Genomic DNA, 27,288 nt, shown 5'->3' with positions numbered 1-27,288 from the left:
TTTCCCAGGGCAGGTGGCTTCCTTTTGCCTGAGGGAGGTTTTCTGGAAAAGGGTGCAACTATGAGTCTTTTGGCAGACAACCCTCAGAGTTGCTGGGGGATGAGTTCACCAGCTTAGTGAAGGAATCTGGCTGGGGTGCCTACAGTTTACTACATAGACGGATTTCATCCAGTTCCTCAATCTCCTTTACCCTTAGACTTCAGAGGTCAGACGCTTTTTGTTTTGTTTGCTTTGTTTTGTTTTTTTGTAAGAGGCTTCTTAGGTGAATTCTCATTACTAACATGACGAGGCTATCCCATACATCAACAAAATGGAGACCGGACACCCTTTGCATAATGTTAACTCCTTGATCTCTGCCAAATGCTGAGGGAGTGTATGGAGCTGAGACATAAAGCGTAGTCCTCAGACTGACTGAGTACATCCCTCTGCCTTTCGTATCACTTAGGCTGCTGGTAGACATTCTTGACAATAAATTATGCCATTGAAACACGCACTCTTTTTTAACAGAGATGCGGCTGCATTCCATTCCAGCATCGGGTTTTATTGTGGTAGCCTGAAGGCAAAATATTATGCTGTTTCTTTTCATCGTCTTCTGCGCATTTAGCTTTCGGGGCCATTCTTGTACGTTTTCATAGTTGGACATGACCACTTTTGACCAGCAAACAGAATAAGGACATAAATAATGAAACAGACTCAGAACAAACGGCCTAGATGTAGCATAATCTGGATGACTTGGAGGGAGGTTAAATTTAAAAACAAAAAGCACCCAGATTTTAGGAAAACAATATGAAGTTTGTAGGCATGAAGACATTTGGAGCTTTTATTTCCCAAACAATTATCAGTAACTATATTTTAGCCACGGTTTCCCCTCAGTCACCACACTTCCAAATTCGTGGCGCTCATAGAACAGCAATTAACTGCTGTGTTTTTCCTATAAAGAATCCCCGTGTTTTTACGAAAAAAGGATCTCTAGTTTCTCTTCGTTTTCTTGAAAAAGAATGCACACCTGAACACAAAAGCGTAAATTCTTTTTTAACATTTTCTCATTTGCATCCGTCGTAATTCTTCATCTTTTCGGACATGGCTTCACTATGAAGCTCATAACCTCAAGGTTCTGAAAGTAGGAGCTGAATTACAGCTCTACCACACTAAAAGCGTCTATCTTCTTTTTTATGCATGTTGTTCATTTTGCCTTCACAGATATAAATTAGAAATGAGGAACAAGACAGAATTGATCACGAAGGACAGGTTTTAACTTAGAAGAACAAGTCGTACACGTCTAGTGACTTTAATTTCCTTGGAAAGTTGTTTCTGTAATCCTAACTGTGACTGCTAATTACTTTCTCTTCACAGAAAAAAGAAGCAAACAAACCAAAAAAACAAAAAATAAAAAACAAAAATATTTCCAGTTTTCCATAGCTTTTGCATGACACAGTTAAAGGAAATAAGAAGGTAGCTCACCGGTGTTCTGCAGAGGCTAAATGCAAAATATGCACAATTAAAATAAAAAGGTCCCTAATGAGTTTAAATAAATCATTTAAGCAAGCCATGTTTTTAGGCTGCTAAGGAAACAGAAGAAATGCCAATATTTTCTATCTGAGAAATTTTAATTATATGTGACAAAACATCAAACGAAATGTCAGTTAATGAAATCTGTTTACTTATTTAAAAATAAGTAATGATCCATAAGCCATTAAAAATATCAACCACAAGGACATTGATATTCAAATTCAGAAGTTATTTTAGACAGCTTAGGTTTTACAGTTAACAGGTTTTTGGGATTTGCAAACGGATCTGACAGTCTAAAATGTTCTCGTTCTGTGCCCACATTTACTATTCCTGCTGGCCCTGTCTTGCTCTCACCTTTCCCTACAGGGCTCGAACCTCCCTGTAAGGCAGTGATTCTCACTAAGAGCCTGCCTCATCATCACTGAGGAGCATTTGTTAATGCACAGCTTGCAGGGTCCTGTCCCCAGTGTTTTATTTATTTGTTGTTTGTTTATTTTATTTATTTTTATTTCTTTAATTTATTTTTTATTATGTTATGTTAGTCACCATACAGTACATCATTAGCTTTTGATGTAGTGTTGTTTATTTAAAGATTATTTATTTTATTTATTCATTTGAGAGAGAGAGAGAGCACGCGAGCGGGGGGAGAAACGGAGAGAGAGAGGGAGAGAGAATCTGAAGCAGACGCTGCGCTGAGTTCTGAGCCCAATGCAGGGCTCGATCTCACTACCCTGAGATCGTGACCTGAGCCGAATCCAAGAGTCGGACACTCGACTGACTGAGCCACCGGGTGCCCCTTGTCCCCAGAGTTTTTGATTCTGTAGGTCCAGGGTGGGCTTGAGAAGTTGGCATTTTTAACAAGAACTTGGAAGACGCTATGTTCCTAGAACTCACCAAACTTATTCTTGACTTAGACCCTTTGTGTATGCTGTTCCCTCAGCCTGGAGTTTTATATCCGTACTCTCTGCCTGGCTGGCATTTATTCATGAACCTCAGATCTCACTTAATGCGACCGTGAAAATGAGCCCATCCCTGGCTTCCCTGTTTGAAGAGAGCTCTCCCTATTTTTCTCCCCCTCTGCACCCTTCCTTCTTGGCCCAGATGGTAATTTCAAAGTGCATATACATTTGACTATTAATTCATCATCTGTCCCATCCCAAGACCCTAATCTTCATTAAGGAAATTCTATATTATTTTTTTCACCAGGGTATGCCTAGAACCATCACATGATAATCCCTCAATACATTTTTATTAAAGAATAAACACTCAAGAGAATTAGGCCTTTTTGCATTAATTACTAATAGTTCAGACCAACAGCTATCCTCAAATTGCTTTATCACCACAGTTTCCTATAAAAATCTGACACCAAATTCCTAAATAAAAGAAGTCAGCTTAGGGGCACCTGGGTGGCTCAGTCCGGTAAGCATCTGCCTTCAGGTCAGGTCATGATCCCAGGGTCCTGGGATCGAGTCCTGCATTGGGCTCCCTGTTCAGCGGGGAGCCTGCTTCTGCCGCTTCTCTCTCAGTCAGATAAATAAATAAAATCTTTAAGAAAAAAAAGAAGCCAGCTTGTTTCCTTCAGCTTCCATAACTGGATTCTTTAGATGTGCTACTTGGTTTATTTTATGTTGGACCCTGTGCTCACTTCTGACATACCTCTAAGCCTCTGAGCAAGAACATAACATTCTAGTTTTGGGTGCCAACCAGAGAGTTTTCAGAGAAATGGAGCAAGTGGGAAAGAAGGAGAAGTAACCTATTTAAGGAAAACATGTTCTGCTGGTGGTGATACACCCTGGCATAGTCTTCTGGAGGGCACTGTGGCAAGGCTAAAAAAAAAATTAAGAATATTTATATAGGAAAAGATAAAAAGCTCCATCCCAGGGTTTCCATGGCAGTTGCAGAGTGTTTGGCCCAAGGGGGCCGAGGGGGCTCAAATCCAGCCTAAAGGGGGCTCTACTGCTAAATTGGCGAGCCCTGGCACAGGAGGCTCTCTCTTCAAAGACTGAGGTACGTTTCTCTACTTTGCTCAACATCTACTTTATAGATGTTGAGGCTGAGATGAGGGATGACCTGTGTCTCTCACCCTCTTTGTTTTTCTCTCTCTCCTCTTCTCTCTCATGTTTAGGGTTTCCTACTAGAGAAAAAAAATTCATTTAAAACCATCTGCATGCATTTCCTCTTGTGTAGAAAGGGGATAGGAAAAAGGCCACCTCAGGACTGTTGCAAAGATGAATGAGAAGTTCAGGTCTATTTCTCCTTGTACTCCTCCTACAACCAGTTAAGCATGGCGTCAGGCAACATGGGGAACACAAAGTCACACAAGGTCTTATTTGGTCTGGCTCATGGAGACTCTGCAAAGCAGAGGGTAGTAAGCTCATCCCTGAGAGCCACGGACTGAGATCCTTTATCGGGTAGCTGTGGCATTGGAGCCAACTCCGAATACTTCCTTGGGGTGGAGGAGGGGAATCCTGTCTTTCCTCCCTCCTCCATCATGCAGCTTTATAAGGTCTCTTTGAACTAGACATAAAACTGATAAAGGAAGAGGAAGCATGGTAAGAGGAGCAAAGATGCTTGTTTAGAGCTTGAACGATGGGTAAGAAATAGGAAAGCTTAATGTGTTCGGGGAAGGACAAATAGTCTTTAATAAGGTGAAGCATGAAGTATAGGGCAGTTGTGGAAGACTAATCATGGGCGTTTTCTTTCTTTTTTTTTAAAGATTTTACTTAGTCATTTATTTGAGAGAGAGAGAGAGAGAGAGAGAGAGAGCACGCAAGTGGAGGAAGGAGCAGAGAGAGAATCTCAAGCAGACTCCACACTCAGCTCAGCATGGAGCCCGAATGGGGCTTGATCCCATGACCCTGAGATCGTGACCTGAGGCGAAATCAAAAGTCTGACACTCAACTGACTGAGCCACCCAGGAGCCACTCGTGGGTGTTTTCTTGGAGCAAGGTTGTGATCGGCATGAATGAGTGGCCTTTGCAGGGCAGATAATGAAGATTTCTGCAAAGGGGAATTGGCATATTCTCAGCAACTCTTGTAGTTAGATTTCATGACTACTCAGTCGAAAACATTTATTTTATATCCACTGTGTACTATGTATATATACGTACTACGTATACATGTACTGGGCACTGGGAAAATGGAACTCGTGCCAGACTCACATTTGTGACAAGAGATACACAATTTCATGGGTTATGGAAAGAACAGTATAATCATGCTATGAGAAGTTGTGTCAATAAGGTTTGCAAAGTGCAGAGGAGACTAAGGCAGGTCAGAAGCAACTCCCTGAGTAGATAAGGTGGGGAATCACAGGAAAGTCACATTCTTCCGGGCATGGCATGTTCATCTAGAAAATATCAAGTAGACAAGTGTAAGCCTGTGGTCATTTCAGAAAGGAGAAAAGAGTGAAAATGAGTGTCTGTAGATTCGGGCAAGAAGTAACAATGGCTCAAATTAGAATGGTGCCAAATGGAAGCAAGTCATCTGTAAAATAATTTGTACAGGTCTTACGTATCTGAAAGAGACCATTTTGTCCTGTGCTTTTGTGCAAGTTTATTTATTCTCTCACTCCAAAAAATATGATTGAGCACCTATTTATGCCAGGGAAATGGCAGTGCACAAAAGAGACTATGTTCCTATAACCATGCAGCCTACCTCTAATGGTTATAATTTTATTTAAATGGTGATTGTTATTCTACAAGGCTTATAAAGAAACAAATCCCAAGCCAAAAGGTACCCATAGCTACCAAATGCCACATTTTTGGCCAAGCAAATGCAGGACAAAGTATGGTATGGTCTTGCATGTAGTAGTTCCAAAGAGAGACTTTTTTTTTCTGTTAAGACAAATTAAGCTACCTCAGGGTGTATGAATAATAATTAATAGAGGAATCTAGGGTTGTGAGGTTACCTGTGCGATACGCTACACCTAGTATGCTTTATACTGGGCACAATTATTTATTTTTAGTTCCACGGGGAAGGCACTCACCATTGAAACAAAATGAATTTTTGCTGAATTGATTTTCCATTCAATATATTATCAACTTAGAAATACGAAAACAGAACTGAGCCAGAGATGAATATAAATTTTCAAAGAGCTAAGATAAAAGTAATTAAGTGGGAGAGGACCAAAAAGGATTGTAAAATGCCCTTCAGTATCTACTTTTCTTTTCAGATTATTGTAGCTCCTGTGTTTAATAAATGGTTTTAGTCTTTCCAAAATACCTTTCTTTTCTACAAATAGAAAAACAAAAGAGTAAGATACGAAATGAACATAAAATGGATTTTCTTCATTAAAATCGATGCAACAGCACGTCTAAAAATTAGATTGGTAAATTTTTTTACAATGGTTCATCTTCGTTTCATTATATCCCTAGGCTAAAAAAAGAAAGTCTTATGTATTTACTTGCAAGCCATGTTGCCTTTCCAGATACGTTAGTGGCTATTATTACTATTATTAAAGATTTTATTTTATTTTAGAGAGGGTGAGAGAAGGCAGGGGGGGAGGACAGAAGGAGTGGGAGAGGGAAAAGCAGACTCTGCACTGAGCGTGGAGCCCAACGCGGGGCTCACTCTCACGAGGTCATGACCTGAGCTGAAACCAAGAGTCAGATGCTTAACTGACTGAACCACCCAAGCACCCTAGTGGTTATTATTTTTATATCAATGTATATACATGTGTGCAAAAGATCTAGCCTCTTAAGTGGAACCAAGAGTTGACTCAGTTTTTCCTGTTTTTCACTTTATTATTGAGAACTTTCACTTTCAAGATACTCCCCTGATTTTTCTGATCACATCTTAAAATAAGATCTAAATTCATAGCCTGTTGTGTTCTGTTCTGACAACTGCTATCATGATAATGTCCACTTAAGTACATATGAATGATGAATAAATTACTACTTACACAAATGTGTCTAAGTGTCAAGCTGTCTAATCAACGTACTTCAATGTTATTAAAAAAAAAAAAACCTCAAAGTCACTGGCCAAACCTAGCTTTAAAAAAAAACAATTAGTATTCAAGTAACAAAGACATCACACTTTAACAGTAATAGACTATTTTTCTTTTTCAAAAAAGGAGTATGACTCAGCATCCTCAAAAATCTGGGTGAGTGATGCTGTATCGATTATTTAAAGGAGAATACTATTTCAGTTGAAAAAAGGCTTTAAAATCTGAAAAAAAAATCTTTTCACTAAGAATTCAAGATTTTTTTTGAAAGTCAAAGTGGGTCACATTTCATTAAGACCCATCTTGCATCTGACACTCAACCCCAACCCCCAGGCAATTTTAACACTGAGACAACCTTGGAAATGTCTTCTTTCAACCTTTGTAACAAAATGTCAGGGTGCTTCCAAAGGTAATATTTTATTCCCTGTGTGAGCCAAAGGATCAATGGAACTTACGCTCATTTGTTTAGCTTATATTTCTTTTAATTTTATGCTTTCCTGGATGCACAAAAGTTACCATTCTATTGGGTAACCCTGGTGGCCATTCTAGTACTGGGTTTGTGTAGGCTGACAACAATGAACCATTCTCTGGCTTTAGCCCTGTCTCTGCTAGAAATATGTTGAGGCTGACAGCCAACTGACAAGTGGAGGGGGAAGTGGGTGAAATGTTGTTGCATGTGGCCTACTTGTCCTTGGGACACACAAAAGCCTTAAACCACAGAGCGATTAAATGAGAATTATTTAATTAAGACCTAATAGGATTTAAGTTCACAGCAATATATAGATTCCAAACTGGGTTGAAATATTTTAAAGCAGGAAAATAAGTAAGTAAGACGAAACTCAGTATTGGTTTGTCACTGGTTCTGAAAAACAAACCAATATATACTGCTTACTTCCCACACTCACTTGAGTTTCTACTTAATTACTATACTTTGGCATATATGGCTGACAAATTGACTTTATTCTCTTCGCCAACTTGTTTAATGCCATGTTAAGATCATGATAATAGGATTTGAATATCTGATAGGAAAAAGTTACAAATTAGCCCACTGAGTCCATAATAATGTGGAATCCCAGGGAATAAGACTTCTAAAAACATGTGTGCTTTGAAACAGAACCAGCAGGCTCTTTGCTGCGGGAAGAAAAAAAATTCACCATAAAAATCGATTCTTTAAAAAGAAATAGAAATCTATCTTAGTGTTAGATTCTCCAGCCTCATTCTGGTTAAGAGAGTTTGACATTTCAGGACTGAACACACTGTGGAAACTTAATAAATATTGAAGTTTACAAACAAAAACATAACAATGATATGTGGACCAATTTTTAAAAACATTGAAAATCAATGTGCCCTTACTCTGCCTAATTCAGTTAACTCAATTATTTAATGTATACTTGATTTGAGTGGGTTTATACATAGTTATTTCAATTTCACATTGAACATTAATCAAATTACTTTTAATGTAACCCCTGCCCCTAACCCCACCAGGAGCCCAGAATAAAGGGGAAAGTTTGTTTGGAATGTTTCTTGTTTAACATCAAAGCATATTTAAAGACATTTGTTTCTATTATATTTATCCCATGATTCTTCATACATATACCACTCACCCCACACCACAACAATGAATTTTTCCCACAGGTATTTAATAGACGGATTTTGCACCACCTTTGGGGAAAAAAAAATCCCCCTTCTCCAGTCACTGCAGTTCAGCCTGCTTCCTGCTTCCTCCCAGTGTCACCCCACATCTGTCTCCATTTCTCTACACATATACCCGCCTCCCCTGAATGCAGAGCCTCAGTGGGGTGACAAGTTATAAAATGTAGGAACTCCTGGATAAGCTACCCAGTATTCGTATCTAGCAAGCAGGTTTTAATTTTCAAACGTTGAATAGTCCCAACTATTCTGAAGGTCTTCGATTTCAGAAACTCTGTAAAGTACTTGTTTATACTCAGTATGTTGAGCAGGAAATTCTGAGGAGAATTTTTTTTGAAGATTTACTTATTTATTTCAGAGAAAGAGAGAGAGCACGAGCTGGAGGGGCAGAAGGAGAGGGAGACGATCTGAGGAGAATTTTTAAATTTAATTGTTGTCATTGGTGAACGTGATAACACGTAGACAGGGTGAAAAATTATGTGACTAAATATCTTAATTTTAAAGTATCAAGAATGGGAAGGCAAGTTAACCTCTAAATCATTGGAAGCAGCCCCAAATTGTCCGAGTGCCAGTAAAATACCAATAGGAAAATTGGAATAAATAATCGCGCATGTCTTCCACAAGAGAGACTCAGAAAGGGTAGGCCATTATTCATTTCAAGGTTTCTGAGTGAAACTATGCTCCCTACCTAAGCTATCAATCACTCTCACAGAAGGCCATGTGCCTGCATTCATTTTTAAATTAAATGTTCTGGATGTTGATAAATATAGAAGAAGTAATAAGTGATATATTTATGGAAGAATTATTGAAGAATTGATGAATTATTACCAATAAACTATATATATATTACAACTTCAGAATGGAATGGTGGTCCTCAAAATGTCCCTGGACAAAGAGCATCACCATCACCAGGAAACTGGTTAGAAATGCATGTTCTCAGCCCTGTTCCAGAACTCCTGACTCAGAAGCTCTGCAGCGATGAGCTGGGGTGTGCAAGGACAACTCTGTTGTGCGGTTTATACTCCAGCACACTCTGGATCCACAACTCTGTGGATCAGGACACAGAGCTCGATTTTGCTGGAGATGGCATACTTGCTTGGCTCTTCTTCTCCCTTATTATGCTTCTCTAACTCCCATACAGGGTTCTCCTGAAAGCAGACTGTCTATAAATCAATGTGCACCCGGACCCCTGTTCTCAGGGTCTGTTTGCAGGGAACGTGACCTATAACACAAGTTAAGTCATTAGTTAATTGACTGCTGCACAGAAGCCTCAAAGAATACGTGTTCAAAATTACAAAAAGCTTTAAGTCATGGACCTTGTGGGTCACAGTGATCAGATAAAACTGCAAAAGATAAATCGGAAATGGCAAGGATCGACTCTTTGTGGATGTGCACAGAAGAAAGAAGCTGATGGAAAAAGATGAAGCCTGCCCAAATTAAGCATTTTTTCACATCATGCTTCTCAAATTATGCTTTCATACCCTTGGGTAAATGTCCTGGGGGATTCATCTCACTTAAGATTTTGGAGAAAAACACTTTCATATTAAAACACAATAAATACCTTACAGAGAAGATCACAAAACTGACATGAAATGTAAAAAATAAAACAAGAAACATCAAAGGAACTTCATGCTCCTGGTAAAAGGAGGTAAGGAGGTGGGAGGGGAAGCTATCAGGCTTCAACTCCTTGGCCGTTAAGAGAAGAGAAGTAGAAGAGTTTGAGAAGCACTACATAAAATGTAACTGAAAATATTATTTTAGTACAAAATAATCTTACTATGAAAAAAATGGACTCTTCCTATTATGAAAAAGTTAACTGTCTTCAAAGGATAGGGCTACATTAGTCTCATAGGCACATGTGTTCCCATAATACCCACAGAACTGGTTTACCAAGAACAATTATTCAATGCCATTGTTTAACTTAGTGTAAGTTTGCATAAGGCAGAATATTGGTGCCAACGTTTCCCGTGTAATTCTGAAAACTATAATTGCCGAGCATGACGGGAACACAGTAGGAGTCCACTCCTGGGGTTATTTGTTCTCAAATCATGCCTTGTGCTTATGGTAGGAGAGTAACATAGTTGTGAACTCTAAACTTGTTATGACTTTGGTAGATTCCAAAGGAGAATGAAAACATACATTGGCTGTATGCTTCCATTTTCTAAGGAATATGGAATGTCAGGTAAATAACACACACATTTCCAAGCTGTTTCTTGTTAACGTGGTACGTGGACATGAACGCACAAGCTAATACAAATTCTTGCTCCCTCGGCTTGATGCCATATAATAATATGTTGAGAAAAACTAAGCTGCCATTAACATGATCCCCAATACAATTTTATTCACGAAATAAACATTCACACTCCATAATGAGATCAGACTTCTCTGGGTATAGGTTTTAACCATGTCATGAATGAATGAATGACTGAATTCTGAGATCCGTTAATGCTGACAGTCTATTACTTAAGCTTTTGTTTTGAAGAGTCTTTTTATGATCTAAGACTCTTGAGGAATAGTATTTATAATTACGACCAGCCACAAACAAAGCTTCTGGAGTAAATCCTCAGTAAACAGGATTGGCATATTAAAGGATCAGGTTTTGATACGGTTGTTTTCAAAGAGTAGGAAGGATGACATTCTTTGGAGAAATTTTCATTATCTAATTAAATACTTCCTTAGCAGAATAATGTCAGATGAACTCATTAGCTGAACATTTTGATTATCCATGTTCTCCTAAATATCCCATGACCAGAAGAGGAGCTGTACAACTCTGATTTAATGCAGTAAAAATGGTAACCAATTCTAGCTCCTTCTTTTATCACAGCCCATCAAAGGAATACAAAGAAGTCCAAATTAAAATAAGTTCAATAATAATTAAAAAAACCCCATGTTCCTTTTCCAACTGTTCTAAAGCCTTTCCCTATCTTTAAGCAAAGTTCACTCAGTAATTATCTTATTTATGAAAGTTAAAGCAGAAGGATGTTTCTTACTAAATAAAGGCCTTTCTGCTTTGAATGTAGACGGCATCTAGAAACAGTCAAAAAGAAAGTGTGTTGAATGTCATCAACTCATTTCCTCCCACCCACTGTTTTAAATCGTTTGCTCAGTTCCAATGTATACTACACTTACATAAGTTGTTTATGAAGAGCCAAATTAATAGTCTTTGCAATTGTTTTCGTTGGAATTTGGAGAGCTGACAAATGAATTAGTAGAAAATGGCAATTCTACATGAATTAGCTTTTAAGTCTCCCTAAGAGGCTGATGCAGAACTTAATAAGAGACTTATTAGGAGAAGTAGGACAACTTAATTCAGATTGATTATAGACTTCGGTGAAGACAGCTGGGGTTCAAATGAAACCGAAAAAGAACTTATATGCACTTCAAAGTATGCTAAGCAGATGTCTGAAACAATTACTCTGCACTGGCTTTTCAGAAGTTTCAAAGGCAGGATGGGAATAGCATGGTAAACGAAGGTTCTATTTGCCTAAGTCGAGGTAGAGGATTTTAAAACACACACAGCACTCGCTAAAATCAGATGCCTTGGGTAAGAAACGTGATTCGACACTGCTGTCCTAAGTAATTTGCTTTTAGCTTTATAAACAAAGCAGGAAATGAGAGCGAATACATGGGAACTAAGGAATAAGCCCTTCTGGAATGCTAACTTACAATTTATTGTACATGGAACAAATAATTTGGTCAGGATTTTTAAGATGACGAATTCCTCCTTTAGTTTCTAAGGTCTATTATAGCCAACAATGACCATTCTATTTTAAAGAATAAACACGACACTTTTAAAGTATGTGAGGCTTTACCATAATATGCCTTCTTACAGAAGTAGTCCAAGATATTAAAGGTGTCATATTATAAAGGTATGATATTAAAGATATGATATGCTTTTAAACATCACGGATGCATGCTTTAAAAAACGGGATAAAACCCAGGTTACTTCATATGACAGGTGCTAGTTTCACATTTAACCCAGATTTATAAAGGCTTACATCTTTTTTGCTTTTATTTTTTTCTCAACCAAAGGCTACCTAATACACACAGCATTTGTAGGAAAATAACAACAAAAGCCTCCACAGAGCAATTCGTTTGCTGTTTAAAACCGTTAACAAAATATTGGTGAACTTTTCTTCTCCAACTATGGGCAGTACACCTCGTTCGTTATGGAGATATCATTTCTTTACTCAGAGTTGAGAGAGTGCTCATAGTTTGAATCATTCTCCGGGTGGCCCTGTTTGTGATCGTTCTGTCTAACCTGGCGTGCCCTAACTCTACCAGAATGGGTTAAAAGCTTTCTCTATAAAACTCACATATGAGAAAGGGTTGAAAGTTGGCTCATATAAATGACAAATATAACAAAATTAATAAAACAATAATAAAACAGAACCAGAGTTAAGATGAGAAAAGCAGTAAGGGAAGAGAGAATTGAGTGAACATGGCAGAAAGCTTCCGCTTGCCAAGGTGAAGATGAAATTCTACTATGTTACGTCACATTTCACATTAGCTATCAGGAGGAAACATACTTGCTCTTCTCAGTGTCAGAGTCCGAGACAGTATTTCTTTGACAAATTTCTCAGCTAAACCAAACCCCAGGGACTCAGGATGGTTGGCCTGAAGAGATGCACTTGCCCGTTCTCTTCTTCCATTTTTAGATGTGAATGCTGAACATACAGAAGTCAGGACGGCCTGGTGGCGATGGCTTCATTATAGTCCCTGGTCTAGTGCAAATGTTACTGCATTGTTCTCAATGATAATTCCCAAAAAAGATCTAATCCAAAGATTTCATCATGAGAACTTTAAGGATAAACTCAGAGAATCCCTGTCCTTGACCTTTTGCAAGAAGAAATGTGAGTTAAAAGTCTGATGAAAAAAAAAAATAGAAAAGAAATAACTACATAGCCACGACAAATTTGCATAATCCCAAATGGCAGCCTGGGGGAGTTTAATTATGGTGATAGTGCGAAAAACTGTGTTTCGAGGCGACGGGCAAACTAAGGGCAGTGAAATATTCCTGGCTCAAGAATGATATACCACTCTGTGTAAAGAAACTATGGTACGTTAGAACAAAAAGGAAAACTTGGAGCACCAACAACTCCTGAACTTTTTCACATGGGAAGTGTTCTCCAGAACGAAAATGTCATATGTAGACTCTAGGCTCCAAAGTCGTTCCACTTTCTTAAAACCTGCATATATTCCACTTCCAGGTCTAAGTAGAGCACCCAGTGATTCAAGGAGCTCTTCCTACTCCCCGTTACTATAAGGAAAGTAAGAATACTTGTGCAGTCACAGAACTGGTGGTATTATTTCCAGTTAAATGAGAAATCATGATGGTGTCCTTGAAATATTGGATAAGCTGTATAAATCATGAATTTTAAAAATAAAGAAGCATTTACATTTTCGATTTTATTCTAGGGGTTACTCCTATGGAAGCTCTATTTGGAAGGTTGAGATTCTCTTAGTAAGCTAAACAGTCAATACTGACACTGCGCTCCTTTCTCTGGATTTACCACACATACACTGTCCTGAAGATGATTAGCCAGCAACAGTGCCACTTCCAAAGAGTCCCAGGACCTCGTTGTGCTGTTTTTTCCATTTGCCAAATCACAAAGCCACATTTGCTAAGGAAACGATACAATGCTCAATCCCACAGAAAAACACATGCCACAGTTAACTTGTATAACCGCTTCTTTAACAAGTAAGAGGAGAGTGGAGGTGGGTATTACAATAGAGTCACTAGGGGAGATGAAAACGAACTGAAGTGGGTAACTAAAATGCTCTTCTGGCTGCATGCCTAGCTCTCAGTTTGGAGTTCCCTACAGCGTGGAGCCTCTGAGGGCTTAAACTGCTGAATAGAAAAATGGGAATGGTGGTTTTAAGTGCTCTTCTACTTCTTTTCAAAGTAAGTTTTAGTTAATAAAATTCACTCCCTATAAACTACCCCCACCAAGGCTTCAGAGTTTCAAAGCCAGTGTTGTTGAGAAGCAACAGAGAAAACTGATTTGTCTGAAGCGTTGGCATGGACAAGCTCTTTTAGGAAGGAATAGTGAGTGCATCTCGGTTTTGTTGTTATTGGGACCAGAAGGAGCTTCTTACCAATTACGGTGTGGCAAATAAACTTGGTCTTAGGATCAAGACCAGGTAAGAGAAGGGAAGTGAGAGGAAAGATGCAAATAGGCTTCAGTGAAGGTTGGCTGATATTTGAGCTGTTCTACTTCGAGTGATTTTTTTGGTTATTGAATCGTGCTGCGTACATTCTCCATCCGTACTCAGGAGACTACAAGGGCGCCTGTGCGGCAGATAGGCTAAGAATGAACCCCTTATGTCTGCTACAAAGCCTACAGCTTCGGCCACTTAATTAATTTATCAACTGATTTGGTTCCTTTGGGACATTCTGCTAAACTCATTTGTCATTTTGGGGGAAGATTTAAAAAAAAATAGTTCCTATATTTTCGAATAAAGGTACTATTTTTAATGCTGAACAAATACAAGGTAATATATTTCAAAACATTATTTTAACTTCCAAGTAGCCAGCAATGTTAACCACTGTTTTAATTGCAAGTCATAGGGTCACAGAATGTTAAGGGGGAAGAGATTTTCCAAGTTATACAGCCAAATTGTAATCTTCTCTTCAATCTCCACCTACTATTTTAATGAAGAGCTACTCAGTTCAACATTAGACTGTAGGCTTCATATGGGCAAAGACCAAGTCTGCTTCATTCACAGCTACATGTGATAGCACATTGTACGGGGGCTCACAAACCAGAGGGGAGCAAAGGAACAAAGCAGCAGAATTAGATTCCTTTAGATGTTGCGGATGCTGTGCTAGGAGCTGCGCATTCCACCATACACAGCGTGACCCTTGCTTTTGGGAACCTCGCTTTAAGTGACCAGCTACGGGAAATGTAAGCCGACAGCTGGAGGATGTGTGGTGGTCTCTGAAAGCACTGCCTGGGGGCCATCTCTTCTGCTTGGAGGCAGCTGTGGCTGGGAGACACTTAGGACAAACTACAAAGACAGAAGCCATTTGAGCTGGCCCTTGAGGGCTGAGTGGGAGATCACCAGGCACAAAAGGTGGGGGGTAATCCAGGCCAAGAGAAGAGCATTTGCAAAGGCAGAGAGTTAGGAGAAAAGCAGGGATATTTGGGTAAAGGCTTGGTAGGGCAAGAGTATAGAGAACGGCCTGAAGGATGGGAGTAACAATTAGGAATTTAAACCAGGGCAAGGAAGAAAAGGGCCACCCGGCCTCTTCATTCCTTGGACTTCATTCTCAGGCAGACAGTTTCTGGTGATGAGTTTGGGCTGGAGTTGGAAGAGGATGGATAATGTAGAAATCCAGTAAAGAAACTGTTCATTCATTCATTCATTCATTCATTAACCAAATATTTAAATGCAGTGTTTATCACTTGTTGTGATGAGCACCAGGGGTTGTAGGGAAGTGCTGAATCACTCTATTGTACACTTGAAACTAACGTGACACTGTATGTTAACTAACTGGAATTTAAATAAAACCTAAAAAAAACAAAAGAAAATGTAGTGTTTATGGTATGCCAGAACATGGGATTAAAGATGGGATTGGCATGGGATTTCAAGAACTATAAGACAACAATCTGACTACCACACGCTGGGGGCTAGAACAGGACATTGGTTGAAAAGAGGAGAGAAAATAGAAAAGAGATATTCAGAGGTAAAATGAGCGGCCAAGTGCAATCAGTAAAAATGTAGGATTTAAGGAAGGAACTCAAGTTTCAAGCCTGAGCAACTCGACATTGGAAACACAGAAGAAAGGGCAGGTGAGAGGGAAGAGCAGCAGGGGAATGGACAAACATGAGAATGAAGGAACTTGCTTTCAGAAGGGCTGCATTTTGATTCTAATGACATACGGGTGAGGAGATCGGAAAAAGATCCAGACCGGAAACTGGTATTTGTCACCGTCCTCGCCAATTCAAATTGGGAGCATTTACACAATACAAAGGACATTGAGCTAAGGTAAGAAACTTGGGTGTGCCAACATCTGAAGGGTGGGGAGAGTTTCAGAATTGAAGAAAATAAAGGACAACAAAGGAAGAAGAAGAATGTGGATGAAACAATGCCATGGAGAGCAAGGGAGAAGAGACCTTCCAAAACAAGGCTGCTGGCAAACACGCCGAGTGCAGGTGAGAGTTTCACTTTTTTTTTTTGAATTTGAACCTGGGAGGACTTTTGTTGGTTTTGACGCTAGATGAGTAAACAAAATATGTTTTCAAGTTGCTGGTTTTCAAAATGATATTCCTAAATACGTATATTTTTTCTTTATAAATATATTTATCATCTTTGTGCCACAGGGGAATTTAACTTTGGTCTCAGGGACAGTATTCCAAATATATAATGATATGTCCTAATATCTGCAGTGCACTAATACAACTCAGAATTGTATTATATACATTGCCTTCTAAGAGAAGGGCAGCAGTAACAGTCTCAATTCACAGTACCATAACTCACCCAAGTCATATAATTTAGTTAGCACAAAGGCCAAAGCCTAGGCTCCTGGCTTTTGATTAAGTGTTGTATTTTTCCCTACTCTGATACTAAGTTTCACAAAGAATGCGCACACACACACACACACACACACACACACAAATCAGATCATTGTAGTACAAACACTTAAATTCATTTCCTAATAGCAAAATCAGAATGATTGTTTAACTCTGTAACTTTTCAATATTTCATTTCACATTACTAAGGACAGAGATGATTAGATCACTTTCTCCTCTTAGGGAAAATACCGCATGCAAGATGATTTTGAATTTGTGAAAGACAGCCTGATTTCTAAAGCTTAAGGGCCCTATTTTTAACTTTGTGAGAAGAAAATAGTGCACTCAAGTTCAGATCAGAACCTCTTTTGAGTCTCTCAAAGAGCTCTGAAGCAAAGCAATAGATGGTACCTTGACTTTTTCGAGGTGATCTTGGAGAGAGTCAATGAGGAGGTCACCCACAGGCTGCCAGGATCCCTTGATCACCTCAGCCTGACGTAGTTTGAGGTCCAGCTCCTCTGTTGCTTCCTGAAGTTCCTGGAGTCTTTCGAGGGCCTCGTCTATTTTTCTCTGCCAGTCTGCTGAGTGCAGGTTCAATTTTTCCCATTCAGTGTTGACCTCCTCAGCCTGCTTTCGTAGGAGCCGTGTGACATTCTGGGCTCTCTCCTCAGGAGGCAGCTCTAAATTGGTAATATGACAAGGTTTTAGGCCACAGTCATTTTTGTTTAAAAAAAAAAACACATTGTTGAAAAGGTCATCCTGGAAGAAAGAGAGTACAGTCTAACAAGAGGCCAACCCGCTGATTAATGGCTCTTTTACACTTTGGCATAAATTTTGATAGTGTCCAGCCCATCTCGAGTCTATCCTCCTGAGTGTATCTGTTCTACCTTCTACCATTCAGATAATCCAAGATTCATTTAAGCTACTGAGTGGAGAAATGCACACCGCAAGCTCTAATTTATTTCAGTCAGGCTCTTAAATTGACAATTAGCGTGTAGTCTTTGTCACAATAGCATTCCTTCTCACAGATAATCTCTTTTGTTTATTATTTTCTAAATGTTTCAATAACTGATCACTAATTAATCTCTTTTACTGTTTGTTTATGAATGTGCAAACAGATTTAGGCATGGTGGTTTATGATTCCTTTTTCTTTTTCAACATCTATGTTTAATTTGAATCGATTCTATTTAACTTAGAAAATATGAGAGCTATCCAGACCCTGGCAGCAAGAATGGATGGGTTGCTCTGTCACCACTGATCCTTCTATCAATATGTTATTACAGTTCCACATTCAATTACCTCTGGGCTCCTGGTACAGTTTCTCTAGTCCTTCTAAAGGCTGCTCTGTCAGAAATATTCGTACAGTCTCAAGAGTACTCATGATTACAGGTTCTTTCGTTTTCAATTCCCTCTTGAAGGCCTGTGAAATGAGATGAAAAGAAATGCTTATTTGGCTTGTGGCATTCTTCTCAAAATTAATCCTGGGTGTTCAGAACTTGGTTATGAAATTCCCAGGTCAATTTCTATCTCCTTTTTTTCTAAACCGATAGTCCCAAAATGATAAAGAAGGCTATATATGGATCTTTGTGTTAATCAGGAAGCCATGGTGTGTGTAAAGCTATTCTGGAGAGCATGGGGGGAACTTCCAAGATATGTTAATGTCTTTTCATTAAGATAAGAGTGATTTATTTGTACAACCTGACTGTCAAACTTGAAATCTGAAGCCAAAGTTGCAAGATACACATTGCAAAACCCTAGCAGGGCTAATGAATACTCCACTCACCCAAAAGAATGGTTATCCAGAACATAGTAGGGAGCCTGAAGGGCCATTTGGAAGAACATAGGTTGTACTGAAATATACAACCAATCCAATTCATAACCACCAGCTAATTCTGTCAAAATATCTGACAACAAATAAAATGAAATATTAACAGTAAACTATGTAAAAACTCAGCACTTCTGAAAGTACCCAATATGTTATCCAATGTGACTTCTTTGAGAATGGTAAGAATATTCTGAGGTATACTGGAAGTAGGAATTGTGGGAACAGGTTTCTATAAAAGGGTAGGCCTAGAATCGGTCTCTAGGGGTCATCTAGGCTAGTTACCAGTTTTAATCTCTAATCTGTAATCTTCACTGATACAGGGGATTAAAAGGAAAGCAAAATGCATAGTTTCTGCCTTCAGGAAGCTTCTGGATGAAAAGAAGGGAGAAAACTAACACACTAGAAAGAGAGTGAAAACAATAAACTTCATACGTAATTGAGTGCTAAGGCTTGTGAGACATCGTGTGAGGCTAGAATAAATTGACAGATACTTGGAAACCATCGAAGATACTCATTGACCATATTCCGCCATCTCAGAAGTAAAAATGTTAATGAAAGTATTAAGTACCACATAAACATTAATTGATCTGTGTAAAAGCAAAAGTAATAATAATAATAATTACCCTGAGCTAGGGCTTAATTATTCATATCTTTATTCCAATTCTGCCCTATTTTTAGCAATGTTACCTAATGAATTTAAGGGAAAATTCAGCTGTATCTCCTTTGAACTTTGGGTATATCATGTTGTAGGAATGCTCTAGAACTGTATTATATGACACATCTATAAATAAAATCCTCATCATTCAGAAAAATCCTGAGTTTCATACTTTGCAAAATGATTCATCTTCCATAGTTAGTTACAATTCACTAAAGAGAAGCAAAGTGTTTGAACTGAAATAATATAATTCCCTAAGTGAAATATTAAGATTCAGTCTGTGGATGGGGATGTAGTTTCTGTACAGTGAGATATTTTTGTGTCCTTGAAATAATACAGAGTAGGTATTATAATACAGAGTAGGTGGACTATTTACCTGCTTACATGTAAGGCTGATTCTCCCTCTAATATTTCATTTGAAATCTCTGTGTGTGCATGCACACGTGTGTGTATGTGTATACAACTCTTGTGCATACATCTAATTTTCCCAACTTCAAGAAAATTATTATTTTTTCTAGTCTCTCCATTTGGACTTGACAGGAGGCAACTGACTCTGACTTTACTAATTATAAAAATCATAATTGTTCCTTTTTTGAACTACTATGTGTCAGTGGTTGTATCAGAAACTAGAAAAAAGTAGAATGCAAAATAACTCTTCCCATTTAGAAACTTGTATACAGTAGAAGAGACAAACACATAAATAATTTCTTTCTTTTTAAAGATTTATTTATTTATTTTAGAGAGACAACGAGCACGTTTGGGAGGGGCAGAGGGAGAGGGAGAGAGAATCTCAAGCAGACTCCACACTGAGCGGGGAGCCTGATGTGGGGCTCAAACTCACAACCCTCAGATCACGACCCTGAGATCAAGACCTGAGATCATGACCTGACCAGAAACCAAGAGTCAGATGCTTAACCGACTGTGCCACCCAGGCGCCCCTAATTTCAGCACAGTGTGGAAAGTGCTATAGGTTTGCACAATATGGGAAAGGAAATTGGGAAAGGCTTCCTAGAGAAGATACCATTCATAAAGAATTCTTAAGCATGAACATGAGTTAGTCTGGGAAGTGCAGGTTAGAGGAAGAGGAAGAAAAATGATGAAAATACATGTGTGAAGACATAGGACATAATACAGTGTGCCATGTACAGTTATCTCAAGTAGACCCAGTTTCTAGAACATAAAGTACAAGGAGAGGACATATCCAGAGACAACTAAGACAGTGTCATTATCTTAAACTATATTTGACCTTTAATTTAGAAATTGAAGCTCAATCTCTGAGTTGCTAAGAAGCCTAGGTATTTTCTTGCAGGAAACCAGGAACCTTGGAGAGAATTTAAGCAGGGGAGTGGCATGGGCGGGTGTGTGTTTCAAATAGATGTCCTGACATAAATACAGAGTAAGTATTTGAGAAGGACAGAAATGCATTTAGAGAGACCAGTTAGGACGCAATTGCACGAATTTAGTGAAAGATTATGAGGACCTGACCCAGGGCAGTAGGTACAAAAAGGATAGAGGAGAAAAATGTTTAGTATGTAGAGGTGTGGGAATTTGGTGACTGAATAGAGAGAGGAAGGAGCAAGGAAGACTTCTAGTTTCCAGGTTGGGGAGATGAGTGAATGCCGGGTGCAATTAACCTGCATGTGAGGCAATAAACTCTTCCAGATTTCTCAGCATGCCTATAAAAAGCTCTGGCTCCTGAGAACCTTCCCATACCATGGGAACTAGATCTGCAGTCATGTGTCTAGTTAATTTCTCTCATCCAAGAAGACCAATGGTTAGAGCCAAGAGTAAGTTCCCAGATTCAGCTCCAAGCTGTCAGCAAGACTGGAGTGGCTATCTCTTTAGGTCTTTACAGTTTGGGGAAAAAAAACAAACCAAACAGACCTTGGCATTTCCAGTTTGTAAAATATGAGGCATGTGGGGCTCTTTGGCTTCTAGAAAAGTTGGAATCAGGATTCAGGCCATTTATGTTTTCAAGGAGACCCTTTCAGAAGGAGACGGGGACCCTTTCTGGTGGAAAAGGCCTCTTTCCACTTTACAAGAAAGGAAAACCCTTTTTCCTGGTCTCTGGCCTAGGGAATACACAGTCAGTCATGTAGGAACATTTTCCATTGGCTCTCCTCACGTCTCCCTAGGAGTAAGACTTGGGGCAAAGGCTGGGATGGGGGTGTGGCAATGATATTTCCTGTTAGGTAACTAAAAGAAATCTATGTCTGATCCAGAACACCTCATGTGCACATTCAGGATAAAAGTAATGAAGATGAATATGAAACCCCAATACTAACATGAGGGGGGAGTCTGTTTGGAGAACAGAGTAAGAGGATATGATATGCTCAGCTTGGAGAGGTACCATTCCTTCCAGAAGGAAATAAATATCAAAGTCTGATGTTTAGGGAGAAGTAAAGAAGATTTAGGAGCCATTTGTTCAGTTAACATCCACTGAGTGCCTATGATTATGCATAGAGACAAGGCTTACAATTACTTTAGTAGATGAGATTGCTCAGGCAGTGGAGTGGTCTAAAGAGAAAATCCTGGAGAATATACAAAATGTACGGGCAGATAGAGGACCTGGATCTCACGAGAAGCCAAGAAAGAATGGAATGGACAGGTAGAAAGCTTGGGGGAAATGTGAAGTGTAGAACTATGGAAGAGAGAGAAAGAAAGTGACCGAGAGATTCCAACCATGGCGGAGAAACGTAAAACAAGACGGGCACCGAGAAGTGTTCATCGGACTTGGTGAGAGCAATTTCAGTGGAGGGCAGTAGCCTCAGAAGTAGTAAGGAGATGCCCTTCTACTATCATATGATTTCTCTCATCTATGGAACATAAGAACTAGGATGATCAGTAGGGGAAGAAAGGGATAAAGAAAGGGGGGGTAATCAGAAGGGGGAATGAAACATGAGAGACTATGGACCATGAGAAACAAACTGAGGGCCTCAGAGGGGAGGGGGGTGGGGGAATGGGATAGGCCGGTGATGGGTAGTAAGGAGGGCACGTATTGCATGGTGCACTGGGTGTTATACACAACTAATGAATCATCGAGCCTTACATTGGAAACCGGGGATGTACAGTATGGTGACTAACATAATAAAATAAAAAATCATTATTAAATTAAAAAAAAATAAAATGCATGATAACAACAAAAAAAGAAGTAGTAAGGAGGGTACGTATTGCATGGTGCACTGGGTGTTATACGCAAGTAATGAATCATCTAACTTTACATCAGAAACCAGGGATGTACTGTATGGTGACTAACATAATATAATAAAAAAACATTAAAATAAAAAAAAAAGAAGTAGGTTTAGCTGAGGAATGACTGGGAGAAGAAGGAATAAGTATTTTAGATGAACACTGTGCAACATATTTTTTTTCTGACGGGGAAAGAAGGAAAATAGGAAGGAGGACAGAGCAGACTATGATGCAAAAGGAATACATGTTCTTCATAGGATAGGAATGGTTTTCACACAGGGTGGAAGATGGAAGCTAGCAGGAGGGTAACTGATCATCCCGGTTTGTCGGGGACTGGGGAGTGCATCATGAAGTGGGGCTCTGAATGCTAAAACCGGGACAGTCTCATGCAAACCAGGACAGTTGGTTACCATAGCAGAGAGGAATCTATTAAAGACCTAGATGGGGGAAGTGGAGATGATTGTTGGAGTAAGGTCTGTAAAATACGGAAGCAGATCTTAAAGGTCCCATCAAATTGACAAAGTCTAAGACACTGTTTGATGATGCAGCTCCATTGTTACAAGCGAACACCCATTGTGAGAGACCACTTGTTTGCCCCTCGAGTTGTTGCCAAGGGCTCAGCACCATCACAGCTGCACAGTTCATTTCTTAAATATGAGTCACTGAGGATTAAAAAGAGTCTACAGAAAAGACAAAGGAAGTTCTGTCATTACAAAGACATAAGCACCATTATTTTCACATCGTTGTCTGAAATTAAGAAAAGAAGGTGGATGGAAGAGAAGGTTATGTGCTCTATCTTCAGTATTTGGGAACATGTAGATGAAATGTAAGAAAGGTTAAAAACCCCAGGAAAAAGGGAGAAATAGTTGGTTCAAGACAATCAGAGGACAAAGAAAATGGTAATGTTTCTCATCATATGGAAAAAACCATAAAAATAGGAACCTGTCATTTTTAAGCATGGTTAGAAGGAAAGGTCTTCTTCCATTTGTTCGTTTAACAAATTTTGAGCACCTATCTGTACAAGCCACTCTTCTAGGCAAAAAGCATCAGTGGTCCTTGTAGCATGGAGTTTAAAAGAGATAGGCTTTTAAAAAAAGAGATTTAATTAATTAATTAATTTTAGAGATGGAGGGGAGTGGGGGAAGGATCAGAGGGAGAGGGACAGCAGACTCACATCGAGTGCAGAGCCCGATGTGGGGTTTGATCCCATGACCCTGAGATCATGACCTGAGCTGAAATCAAGAGTTGGATGCTTAACCGACTGACCTCCTGCCAGGTGCCCCTAAAAGAGATAAGCTTATATAGTCAATGCGAAAACAAAGAAAACGATGACAAAAACCAGTGAAGATACTGCTTTAAAATAAGGGAAAACCCATTTTTCAGTATCTAAGTGACTCACCATAACCTGCATGTTATGAGAGTTCACTGCATTTTAAGAGGAAGGAAAATGGAGACATTTTTTAAACAAAAACAAGAACATTCAATGTCAAGAGCCTTAACTCTTTGATAACTGTCTTGTCTCTCAAAGAAAGTCTATTTGAGTGATGTTTGGTAAGATAGGCACTCCTATACTATGCTGATTTTGCCTCAGAGGTTATGCTTAATATTTTAAATTGGACAAGTTGGTTCATTCATGTGCTGGTGTGAAATAGGTATCAGATAGAGAGCCCCTTCTCCATACACGTACAGAATAATCTTTATGTTAGTTACATGTCAATATTCACATGTTAAGATATTTACTTCCTGAATCTTTGGAACAGATAAAATTATTTTCTTTAAAACTCATCCTCTTCCCCACAGCTTCCTCTTCACCTTTCCAAGATAGCCAGGCCCAAGGGCCTAAAACAGTGATGTGGAAGAATCAGAAGCAACTACAAAAGACTTAGAGCACCTCTGTGAAAAGAAAGTAACATTCTGTCTTACAAATGAGAAAAAAAATGAGGCATACCAGTGTGACATTTTCCCTTCCTTCAGCTTCTGAAGTTTCACAGAATAATTTATGTGAAGCATGCACTACAAAATTGTACTAGTGGGACATCCCAAGGTAAATCCATTTATTTTAAGGTGAAATGATCTGATAGATGGTATTTATTTATTATTTTAAAATATTTTTTAAGCAACCTCTACACCCAACATGGGGCTCAAAGTTACAACCCTGAGATCAAGAGCCACATGCTCTACCGACTGACCCAGCCAGGCGTCCCTGATACATAGTATTTATATATCACAAATACTAACCAACTGGGTGACTGACTGCTGGCAAATTAACTAGCTAATAGAAAAATATTAATTTTGAACCTATTATGTGTACGAGAGGGAAGATGTAGGAACTGGATCTTTGTCCTGAAGGAGTCAGTAGTTTGGTTGAATAGGTGTGTTTGTGGTGATACTTTCATACTGTGAATGTTTTACCAGTGCAGCCTGAAGTACAGATAAGTTACGATTTACCTAAGGCCATCAGTTCACCAGTCGCTTAGAATCCAAATCTTGAAATTCTGAAGCCAGGCTGGAGGTGAGTGATGGCGAAAAATGAAGGTTCCCTGAATTATAATAATTTGGAAGATACATAAGTGGCAAATCCTAATGGCCATGAAGCAAGTCAGAAATTTTAAAAATCTGAAAGTAAGAGAACAACTGAGTCACTGATTGTTTGATTCCCACCCCCCCCCGCTTCTCCTGCCAAGTAGGGTGAATATTACCTCAAATACCTATTAATACCATAAAGCGGGGTAGCTTAGAAGCACGTGTAGAGGGGATGCAGGGTGAGATACCGACGTGCTTGATGTACTTCTGAGGAGAGAAGGGCAGGATGAGAGCTCTGGGCACAGGGACTGACAGTTTTTTTAAATATTCATTTATTTATTTGAGAGGGGGGACGAGCAGCCGGAGAGGGAGAGAGAGAATCCCAAGCAGACTCCGAGCTGAGGGTATGAGCCCGATGCGGGGATCGATCCCAGGACCCTGAGATCATGATCTGAGCTGAAATCAAGAGTAGGAGGCTTAACCGACTGAGCCACCCAGGAGCCCCAGGGACTGACATTTTTGAGAGAAAAGCTATATATGCTGCTTTCACCTAGAGATACCGGTCCTGTCGCTATGGTTGTAAGTAGAAGCCCTTGCTTTTCAAAACACAGAGCTCTTTCAACCATGGGCAGTTTCCATGGAGCTGAATTTTATCTATATTCCCACTGAAGTGGCAAGACTGTATTTGTGTTATTCAGACTGAAATCTCACAGAATGGCTCTACGTTATTCACATGTGTCAGCAGAACTTGACAGAATCATCCTCTGAGGCAGACTAAAGTGGTTAAGAGAGGGCTGTGGCAGCTGACTTAAAGTTCAAGTCTGGGCTGGGCCAAAGCTTGGCTGGGTGATCTACGACTGGTCATAAGATCTCCCTGAGCCCTTGTGTCCTCATTTGTTAAAATGTGGGGGTTTGCTAAACACCTTATCAAAGTTCTAACATCTAGTTTGAATATTTCTTTTTTAAAAAATTATTTATTTGAGTGGGGGGAGGGGCAGGGGGAGAGAGAATCTTAAACAGACTCTTCACTGTGTGCTGAGCCCCACATGGGGCTCAATCTTATGACCTCTAGATCACAAGCGTGAGATCACCATCTGAGCTGAAATCAAGAGTTGGACACTTAACCGACTGTGCCACCCATGTGCCCCAGTTTGAAGATTCTATAATCAAAACGGTTAGGTCATTTAGGTCATTAATTGGTCAGGGGCCTGTTACACGGTGGCAGTTGGAGATAGTCTCTTCTAGGCACTGTTACTAATGATAAAAATTATAGCAACAGCGTGGCACATAGTGGATCATAAATATCGTTGAATACATAAGAGAACACCCAGTTAGAAAACCAGAGTGTGTTACATGGAGGCCAGTTTGATTTAGATGCAGAACATGCTTGAGGGTGAAAGCCTGGGCTCATGAATTATTAGAGAAAAAATTAAATGCTGTCGATTGGGAAAAATTGAGAGCTCTTATTCTGGGCCTATTCTTATGTGCCGGATCCAAAGCTGAGTGTAACCTTTCAGTTACTTGAGTGGATTTTCCTCAAGAAGAGGCCCTATTAGCTCTGCCTTCTTAATCCTAGTGATTTCTTCCCTGGAGGAGATGTGTATGTGCACATGTTCAGAAGTTCCACGATTTGAACTGCTGGTTGGGGCTTTCCCTCTAGTGTGAAGCATTAGCTAAGAGATGGGAGAACACTACACAGACCCTAAAATTTGAAGTGATTCCAATGGTGCCGTCCACTCAACAAATGGATCCTGAGTGGGCACAGGACAAGGACGTTAACGCAGTCATATCTACAAAGTGATCAGGGTTTTAGATTTGTCATCCTATATTATCATGCTAGTCTCTGTATTATTTCTACTTTTTCTATATGCCCCTTATATTGTTTTTATCTCTGATAAGAAAGCTGAATACATTCTGTCACCATAATAACATTCCTCACTTAAAGAGGCACCATATTTATTGAGTCTCAAACACATCATTAATACTTTATTTACTCAATGCTGATACAGGGACCATCAATGCCCAGTGTACTCGAAACCAGGATCTTGGAAAAGGGCAAGATCCAGAAATGTGGTTAACTGGAGTCGCAGGAATTTTGCCTCTAAGAATCTAGGCAAATTCACAGGGTTCATGGAAAAAGGAAATTTGAAAGAACAACAACAACAGAACAAAAAGACAAAGGATTCCCTTAATAATCACTTGAACTAGCTGGCATTAGAGAAGTTATGCAAATGGAGCATATGGGATATAAAGAAAAGGTTAAATCATCTTGATTTCTTTTTATTGTGCTAACAGCACTTAACATGAGATCCATCTTCTTAAGAGAGTTTTAAGTGCACGATACAGGAGTGTTAACTCTAGGCCCTAGGCTGTACAGTGGATCTCTAGAACTTACTCCTTTTCTACAACTGAAACTTTATATTGAACATCAAGTTCCCATTTCATCCTCTCCTCAGGCTCTCACAACCACCCTTCTACT

At 39.3% G+C, this 27,288-nt stretch overlaps 1 protein-coding gene across 1 annotated transcript in view; it reads right to left on the bottom strand.

Moving 5' to 3' along the window:
• DMD (dystrophin) overlaps positions 1–27,288 on the bottom strand; it is a 1,667,815-nt gene that overhangs the window by 314,564 nt on the left and 1,325,963 nt on the right. Inside the window, exons 56-57 of the mRNA XM_040633145.1 lie at positions 17,917–18,037; positions 17,029–17,297 (exon numbers count right to left, since the gene is read on the bottom strand). Of these exons, the coding sequence (XP_040489079.1) occupies positions 17,029–17,297; positions 17,917–18,037 (390 nt within the window). The remainder of the gene's footprint in view (positions 1–17,028; positions 17,298–17,916; positions 18,038–27,288) is intronic.

This window comes from Ursus maritimus (assembly GCF_017311325.1).
Source record: "Ursus maritimus isolate PB19 chromosome X unlocalized genomic scaffold, ASM1731132v1 scaffold_X1, whole genome shotgun sequence".
Taxonomy (NCBI): Eukaryota; Metazoa; Chordata; class Mammalia; order Carnivora; family Ursidae; genus Ursus; species Ursus maritimus.
Note: the sequence above shows the minus strand (reverse complement) of the source record. Positions and strands in the feature narration are given on the sequence as shown.